The sequence below is a fragment of the Pseudorca crassidens genome, chromosome 2 (assembly GCF_039906515.1).
Source record: "Pseudorca crassidens isolate mPseCra1 chromosome 2, mPseCra1.hap1, whole genome shotgun sequence".
Classification (NCBI taxonomy): domain Eukaryota; kingdom Metazoa; phylum Chordata; class Mammalia; order Artiodactyla; family Delphinidae; genus Pseudorca; species Pseudorca crassidens.
This window is the reverse complement of record NC_090297.1, coordinates 96,703,957-96,712,956: the sequence shown is the minus strand read 5'-3', so window position 1 is coordinate 96,712,956 and position 9,000 is coordinate 96,703,957. Positions and strand designations below refer to the sequence as shown.

Sequence of the window (9,000 nt, the reverse complement as noted above, 5' to 3'; positions counted from 1 at the left end):
GGAGTTACCTACAGAGGAAGGGTTAAGGCACAGATGGCTTATTGCTGGGGAGGACAGCGGTTGCCCACCTAGCCTCCATCTTCTTGTTCTCCCTTCCCCACAGAATCCCAGCTGGCTCCCAGAGGTAGTGGTGGAGGTGTTAAGAAGTGGTTGAACTCTAGATATATTTTGAAGATATAACACCCAACAGAAAATGTGAGGGACTGGCCGTTAAGTGTGAGAAAAAGAAAAAAGTTAAGGATGAGATTGGGCATGAAAAGTGTTGGGTAAACTGGAGGACTTCCTACAAGTACGAAATTATACATTTTATTAAGAAACGTGAACTTCTCCATTATGGCCTCTCTCCGCCATGGTGTACAGAGACCCTTTTTGGCTGGAGGAAGTTTTCCCCTCTCAGCCAGGCTCCGTCATTGCAATTTCTTCTAATTATTAGTGTGCGCAGACTCAGAGGGAGCAAATAGATTTCAAGAAGAATGTTGCCAAAATAGGCAGAAGGTTCCATCCCAAGCTAAAAATAAACCATTTTTTAATCCGTTGGAAAACTTACCTCAATAATCCAGAGCCAGCTGTACCCTATCCTAGCTCCTCCATGATGCCCTTCTTCCTCTCCACAGCTCACAGCAGGCAGGGAAGACTGAGGGTCTTCAGGCTGCTTCCCTGACTCCCCTAGGATGGATGCGTGTGGCTGGAAAGAAATGGAGGTTGCCCTGGTCAATTTTGATAACTCAGATGAAATCCAGGAAGAGCCAGGCTATGCCACAGACTTTGACCTAACCACCCCGAAAGGCCAGACTGGGAGCAGCTCCTTCTCCAACTGGAATATCTTCAACAACGACAGCACCAACCATGAGACGGCCTTCTCCAAGCTCCCAGGAGACTACATGGATCCCCCAGGGCCTGAGGCAGCGGTCTTGAATGAAGGAAACCAGCGGGTGATCATCAACATTGCTGGGCTAAGGTTCGAGACCCAGCTCAGAACACTCAATCAGTTCCCAGAGACCCTCCTGGGAGACTGGGAGAAAAGGATGCAGTTCTTTGACTCCATGAGAAATGAGTATTTCTTTGACAGGAACCGGCCCAGTTTTGATGGAATCCTATATTATTACCAGTCTGGTGGGAAAATCCGGCGCCCGGCCAGTGTCCCTATCGACGTCTTTGCTGATGAGATCACCTTCTATGAACTGGGCAGTGAGGCCATGGACCAGTTCCGAGAGGATGAAGGCTTCATCAAAGATCCTGATACATTGCTCCCCACCAACGACATCCATCGGCAGTTCTGGCTCCTCTTCGAGTACCCTGAGAGCTCCAGCGCCGCCCGTGGTGTGGCCATGGTCTCTGTTTTGGTCGTGGTCATCTCCATTACCGTCTTCTGCCTTGAGACACTTCCCGAGTTCCAAGAAGACAGGGAACTGAAGGTGGTGAGAGACTCCAGCCTCAACATGAGCAAGACCGTCCTCTCCCACACCATGTTCACCGACCCTTTCTTCATGGTGGAGTCCACCTGCATCGTGTGGTTCACCTTCGAGCTGGTGCTCCGCTTTGTGGTCTGCCCCAGCAAGACCGACTTCTTCAGGAACATCATAAACATCATCGATATCATCTCCATCATCCCCTACTTTGCAACCCTCATCACGGAGCTGGTCCAGGAGACAGAGCCGAGCACCCAGCAGAACACGTCCCTGGCCATCCTGAGGGTCATCCGCCTGGTGAGGGTCTTCCGCATCTTCAAGCTCTCCCGCCACTCCAAGGGGCTGCAGATCCTGGGGCAGACGCTGAAGGCTTCCATGCGGGAGCTGGGGCTGCTCATCTTTTTCCTTTTTATTGGGGTCATCCTTTTCTCCAGTGCAGTCTACTTTGCTGAGGTGGACGAGCCAGAGTCCCATTTCTCTAGCATTCCTGATGGCTTCTGGTGGGCGGTGGTCACCATGACAACTGTGGGCTATGGGGACATGTGCCCAACCACCCCAGGAGGGAAAATTGTGGGTACTCTGTGTGCCATTGCAGGGGTCCTCACCGTTGCCCTCCCTGTGCCTGTCATTGTCTCCAACTTTAACTACTTTTACCACCGGGAGACTGAGAATGAGGAGAAGCAGAACATCCCAGGAAAAATTGACAAACTCCTCAACAGTGTGGGCTCAAGAATGGGCAGCACAGACTCTCTTAGTAAGACCAACAATGGCTGCTCCTCAGAGAAGTCTAGGAAGTGATCTGTCCAGGGCTTCTTGGCCCCCTGAGTCTCCCGGGTCTCTCTGTGTCTCTCTCCCCCACCCACCTCTTGCTCTCTGTCTTTTCAGAAACCAAAATGTATCATTTGTGACCAACAGGCCATCTTTGATTGGAAGCTATTTTAATAAACTGATACTTCTGCTCTATTTTCTGAGCTGTGTCTTTTCAATCGACTGTAGAAAGGTCCTTTCCTATGAGGGGGTAGTTCAGGTCCTTGCTACTCACCTGTGGTCCCCAAGACCATCAGTATCAGCGTCATCTGGAAGCAAGGAAATACAGAATCAAAGGCCACCTCAGACCTGCTGAATCAGAATCTGCATTTTTACAAAATACCAGGTGATTCACTGTCACATTAAAGAGGAAGAAGCCCTGGCTCTGGTGTCCCTAAGAGGAAGCACATTAAACGGCCAGGGATGGCTATGAGCAATGAGTAAGTGCTCAGAGTTGTTTGATAATAATACCATACAGTTGTGTAGCATTGCATACATTTTCCAAAGCTCTTTCACCTACATCATCTCACTGCATCTAAAAATAACCAGTAGAACAGATTTGATGATTATTTCCCCTTTGCAGATAAACAAACCAGGAGACAGCAACTTACCTAAGATCACCCGGAAACAGTGATACAGTCAGCGCTGGAGCCTGAGTCTCCTACCTACTGGTCTGGTGCTCTTTCTACTAATGAAGAGAATGTGATAGAATTGGGTGCAGGAGGAGAGGAACTTGAGGGGTCGGTCTTTCAGAGGATCCAGGAGGCAAACTTCTGGGCAAGCACACTCTTCCCGCGGGGTCCCCCTTCTCCATGCAGCCTGGGAGGCAATGCCGGCCTGGTCCCCTTGCTCCTCAGTCCCTCCCTTGGACAGTGGACAAGTAGAAACGTTCGCAGATGTTTTTCTCTTGGCCCATCTCCATGAATTTGTGCAAAGACTGGGATCCTGAGTTTGGGAAGTATATATACCAGGGCCTCGGGGAGCTGCTCCAGGAAATTCCACCTGCCTTGGGGTTCAGCTCCCACTGAGTCATCAGGAATTGACCAGTAGCCTGTGGGGCAGCTGGGGCAGGAACAGCAGGACCCTAAGACATGTGTGCAGAGGCCAGCCACACCCCCCACCAAGGAGGGCTATTGTCACAGGAACTGCCCTCTTGGGAGAGGATCTTCCTCAGTCCGTCAAGCTCCCAGGATTGGGGAATGGAGTTGGGATTCCCCAAAAGGCAGGAAAGGAAGTCTCCCCTCTGTCCCTCCCTCCTCACCCCTCAAGTAAGGAGGCCTGTGCCTTCCTCCGACCCAATACTCAATGTCTGGCCATGCCTCAAAGGCGAGTCAACACCAGAATAATGCCCCTGGGCTGCAGGCCACTGCACAGCTCCACTGCACACCCACAGCACACAGCCCTGGAACACGCCCAGATCCACACAACTGCAGCCCCAGGTACCATCACACAGCTTCCACTTCAGGACAGTCGAACAGATGAACTGGTGTGGGAGAAAGCTGCTTCTTTCCTTTCCTATGTCCTTAGTCTGGGCCCTAGGAAGCTGGACTTAGCCATTTTAAGTCCCCCTCCTGCTCTAAAAGTCTCAATCTCCTTCTTGCATTTTAAATCCAAGATGTAATTTAGCACTGAGTCATGAAAAGATCTAGCCTTGGCTAGATCTTGCCCTTGGACCTGGGCAAGCTGGACTCCTGTCCCAGGCCTGAGCCTCAGAGTTCTGGGCTTTGGAATGTCTTCCTCACAATTTTCTAAGGTCCCTTTCAATTCTTCCTCTTCAGGTCATTCTCCAATTCTTTACCCACACTTCACTTCCAAGCATGTGGGGTTGACCAGATGTCTTGGACTTCCACCTGTGGGATTGCCCTGAACCCCTGTGCCAGCTTCCAGTGCCAAGATGGTGGTCTAGTGAACAGATTGCTCCCACTGTCTTTTGTGGCATTTCTTTTACAGGATCACACAAACTCAGATGCCAGGATGGTGATTGCATTCTTATTTGGGGTGATGTAAATTTTTATATACACCAGGACCTTACAAAAACCATTTGCCCAGAATCCAAAGCGTATTTGACAGAAGAGCCCACATGCCCGCATTCTGCCTTCTGGGAGCCACGTCATCATGATCTTTTACACCAAAACTTCTCCCCACAGAGAAACCCTTTGCCCTCTCACGTCAGCTCTCCAATTTTGCAACGTGAGGAAACTGGTTCAGAGAGGTTCAAGGACACATGGCCAGGAAGCAGTACAGAGGGATGTGAATTTAGGTCTCTTTGATGCCAAAGTGTATCCCACCAGGCTGCCTGCCCAGAGCACCCTAACCCGGAGAACGGCTTCTGCTGGGGCAAGGAAGTGGAGCTGCGTCACGCAGACAGGCTTGGTGCATTCCTGGGAGCAGGGAGGCTCTTCTCCTAAGGCCCCTGCTTTCTTATTCTCTCTGATTCCCTGTTCAGTGGCTGAGCCACAGGCTGGCCTTACACCGTCACATACTGCAAACAGGGTAAGATAATGAGACCCCAGAGCAGACTGGACCAGTGCCCCCAGAGGCCAAGATAGAGCCCTGGAGCCTGCAGCCCCAGCCATTTTCTTCCTGGGATCCTGCAGGCAGAGTCCAGTCTAGCAGGACAAAAGGAGCCACTCTTTTTCTCCAGCTAATCCAGTTACCCCACAAGGTTAGGAGGTCTGATCAGAGGCTTCTGAGGCCCAGAAAGCAGGTCCAGGCCTTCAGGCTTGAGTCAGGGAGCAGGGCTGCAGAAGCAAGCCCTCCACTCCCCATGCCGCTGCTGCCAGTAGGGCTGGTGTCACAGTCCTGTGGGCCAGCGCTGAGTCATTTATTTCTTCCCCAGCAACCCAGGGAGATGGGCTATGGGAGTCCCTTTCACCATCCATCTGTCCAGCCTCCTGTTTGCAATGAGATATGTGGTCCACAGTGGAGCACCCAAGGTGACTCACTCACCCAAGGTGACTCACTCAGGGAAAGGAGAGAGGCAGGGCAGACAGGACAGGGCTGTCGAGGGGGTCAAGTGCGAAACACAGAAGGAAGGATATTCCCACTCTCATCAAGGAGGGAAGGACTGGTCAGCAGCTGGGCTCAGAGAAGCCTGTCTTAAGGAGGGCAGAGCAAGGCCTGAGGCTTCAGTCAGCCACTTAATATTTATTGAGCTCCTACTGTGTGGCAGACAATTTATAGCCACTGAATAAGGACACAGAAAGAACGAAAGTGTCCCCTTAAATTTCCACAGTAAAAATATGCAAATAATGTAAGAGAAACAACAGAAACATTTTCAGAGAGTGCTACAATTTGCAGAAGGCTTCCAAATCTTGTGTTTTCTCTTCTACCATATCATGCCAGCTATCTTTGGGAAGAACTGTGCAAGTCAGGACTAACAGTTGTGTCTATTCATCATTCTCTTTGAAAAGTGCTTTATAAACCACAAAGAGTTTCCAAAATTTAAGGATTTTTTGAGTAGAAAGCTCCCTAGACTTGGAATCGAAGGACCTGGCTGAATTTTTAACAATTGTATGACTTTGGCCTCAATGAGCCTCAGTTTCCTTACATGGAAAATGGAGACGAATAAAAGGCCAACCTCACAGCAAACGGGGCAGTTTTCCCCCTCCCTCCACAGCAGGGAGTAGTCTCAGGGTCCTCCCAGCATCCCTCTCCCACCCAAACTGGCCAACCAGGCTCCTCAGGACCTCTGCAGGTGGCCAAAGTGGCTGCTTAGGACCTGCCCTCTGTTTGAGACATGTCCTTTTGTGACTTCTTACTTCTCTCATTCTTATACTTGTACTCAACCTCTTTGAACTTACTTCCAAATCTAAAAAAAAAAGACAGCGTTACACCTGCCTCACCAGGCTGCTGGGAAGAACTTCCCCACGACTTGCTCAGCACTCCCTGACGGGACACAAGTTGCTGCAGAAATGCGATGGGCAGGATGCTTCCGGTTGCAGGTGGCAGAAACCCAATCAAATGGAACCAAAAGAGAGGGCTTTATTGGCTCACGTGACTGAGAAATTCAGGAGAGCTCATGGTAGGCCCACTGGGCCTGGAGACTCACACGTCACCTTCGGAGCTCTCGTCACTTCTGTCCATCGCCCTTGTCTGCTGGTCTCTGTTGGACAAGCAAGCATTCTCCATGGGGAGGGAGCATGGCAGTCCCCAGGCCCCAGCCTTATCACCATCTAACCAAAAATACATAAATACGTATAATCGTCTTTGTATCTAATTACTATATTTAAGTCCTCACATGTTAGATCAAAAAGATAGGCATTTTTGGGCTTCCCTGGTGGCGCAGTGGTTGAGAGTCCGCCTGCCGATGCAGGGGACACGGGTTCGTGCCCCGGTCCCGGAAGATCCCACGTGCCGCGGAGCGGCTGGGCCCGTGAGCCATGGCCGCTGAGCCTGCGTGTCCGGAGCCTGTGCTCCGCAGCAGGAGAGGCCACAACAGTGAGAGGCCCGCATACCGCAAAAAAAAAAAAAAAAAATGATAGGCATTTTTGTCTGTCTGGTCCATCGCTATAGTCCCAGGGCCTATCTCAGCACAGAGCACGGGTTCAATAAGTGCTTTTCTGAATTAATGAATTGTCCCTTTAAGCTCTCCCTCCCAATTACCCTAAAGATACCAAACCAAGCCACCGTAGGCCTGTTAAGATTTTGTTCTACTCCCACTCTCCCCCAAATCCTAGACCTTCAGGCTGAAGCCAGATATTCCATAATGTAGAGTATGATGGGCAGGTGCCCCTTGGAGGCATTATGGGGGTGGGCTCTGGGGCCTGGGTGTACCCAGGGAGGGGCCCAGGGGAGGCCTGGCCTAGAGCATGCTCCAGCCATCTTTAGGGAAATCTTCCTGTCCCCTCCCTCTGGGGCTGCTCGGCCTGGTGGACAGGAGAGAGGATGGCAAAAAGCCCCACTCTGCAGGTCTCCCTGTCTCGGATCCCTTCACAAGATTCCCAGTGGAACAGCTGAGCCTTCAGAAGTTTGCTCGGCTCAAGCATCCCGGATGTCCAGCCTCCCCAGTCGGTTTGAACTGCTCGTCATCACGCCCTGGCTGCCCAGCCCTCGCCCCCCTCAGCAGGCCCTCCTCCCATGGAGTCCTCCAGGCCCACCTCCACAGCAGCTTCTGGGGAAGGAGCGCACTTCCCACTGGTGCCAAGGCACCCAACAGCCCTCTCGCCAGCCCCACCCTTCAGGTCCTGGGATGGAAAGGAGAGAGACACCCAAAGTGTTCCTGCCCAGAAGCTGATTCCAGCCCCCTAAAAAATAAAATGCGTTCACCCCGCGGAGTGCAGCGCTCCAAAGTCCCTTTGAAGTGAGAGGAAGGAAGCCACCCAGTCTCCCCAGAGACCACTGAGTCTGCCCGGCCGGCACATCCTAGAGACAGGAGAACGTTTGCCCTCAGACGCAGGGATGAAAAGGAACTGGAGGTGCAGGGAGCCAGGGAGATGGAGGAAAGGAAGATCAGACGAATCTTTGTTATTGCATCTCAGGGGAAGCAGAGGTGAGAAGCTGCTTGAGAAATGTCACCGGATAATGAATGCTATTTCACTCGAGCGCTGAGGTGTCAGTCAGATGCACGCAGAGGGATAACAGCCATCCTTCTTAGGGACTCTGGGTGGATCTTCTGCTCTTCCGCGCCCCCTCCTTCCCACCTGACCCTATTGTTCTATTGTCAACAGGAAGAATAAATACAACAGGAAAAGATAAATATAGCAGAAAGATAAATAATACAAAACTCCCAAGGCTATTGTGAGAATTAAATAAGATAATATATGAAATTCCTTACCAAAAGGTAAAACACGCTACAAAGTAGGAGGAGATGGCTGAAGCCTAAGATCAAAACTCCCCCGCAGGTGGTAAACCCTTCAAGGGCCTGTGCCTTTTTAAGGTTAACATCCCAACACAGTGCCTGGTGCATAATAGATGCTCAACAAATCAAGGGAGGAAAGGAGGAAGAGAAAGGGACATCCAAGGCAGAACTGAGGCCACAGGAGGGCGGACTGAGAGGCCCCTGATTCCCCCAAATGATAATCATCATGACCCCTTTACCTGGAGAGTTTGGGTTGAAGTAATTTCTTGACACAGAATCTTCTGTTCAGGCCCTGAATTCTCTGTTTTCTGAGATTCCAAGCAGGAGAAGAAAATGAACACCCGCCATGTGCCCAGTTCACTTTCTTAGGCATGTAGACAGCATGCTCTCTCTCTCCTCCAACATTCACCCCATCCCTGCTATGAACCAGAAACCAAAAAGGCTCTGGGGTTACAGAGACTGAGAGGGGTCTCTGCCCTCAGGGGGTGGAAACAGCCTTCTCAGAAGAGCCAGAAATCCACACCCTCCCTGAGGATGGGTCTGAGGCCTGTGCCTCCTGATAAAACATCATCTTTCTGAGCTCTCCCTGTGAGTGAAAAGCCAGCCACCCCTCTCAGTCCCTGGCCCCTTCAGACTCAAGGGGCACCAAGCCCGCATGAGCCCACCCCCTAACCAGTCCTGGGATGGAGCCTACAAAGGAGAGCCTAAAACCATAGCTCAGTCTCCCCCAAGGCGTTCCACTCCATTAGAAGTGTCGGCACATTCAAGTGGGAAAGAATCTGAAGCCCAGGAGGGCAGTCCTGCCAGCACTGACACAAATTCTAGTCCTGGAGAATTCTCTTGCCAGAGAGAGCAAAAGGAGAGTGATGTTCCCTTCCAGTTCTGAAGGATCAAGTACCAAGATGCTTCCCTTTGAGTGGAGAGAGGGGAAAACAGCGTTTTGCGTTTTCCAAAAGAGGCTCATCTGGCCTTATCTTAGAGAGA

The 9,000-nt window shown here is 51.2% G+C and overlaps 1 protein-coding gene across 1 annotated transcript; it reads left to right on the top strand.

The window, feature by feature from the left end:
- The first annotated feature begins 671 nt into the window (after window positions 1-671).
- On the top strand, window positions 672-2,207 carry KCNA10 (potassium voltage-gated channel subfamily A member 10). The gene has a single exon (XM_067713291.1). The coding sequence runs from the start codon at window positions 672-674 to the stop codon at window positions 2,205-2,207; it is 1,536 nt and encodes a 511-aa protein (XP_067569392.1).
- The last annotated feature ends 6,793 nt before the right edge of the window (window positions 2,208-9,000 follow it).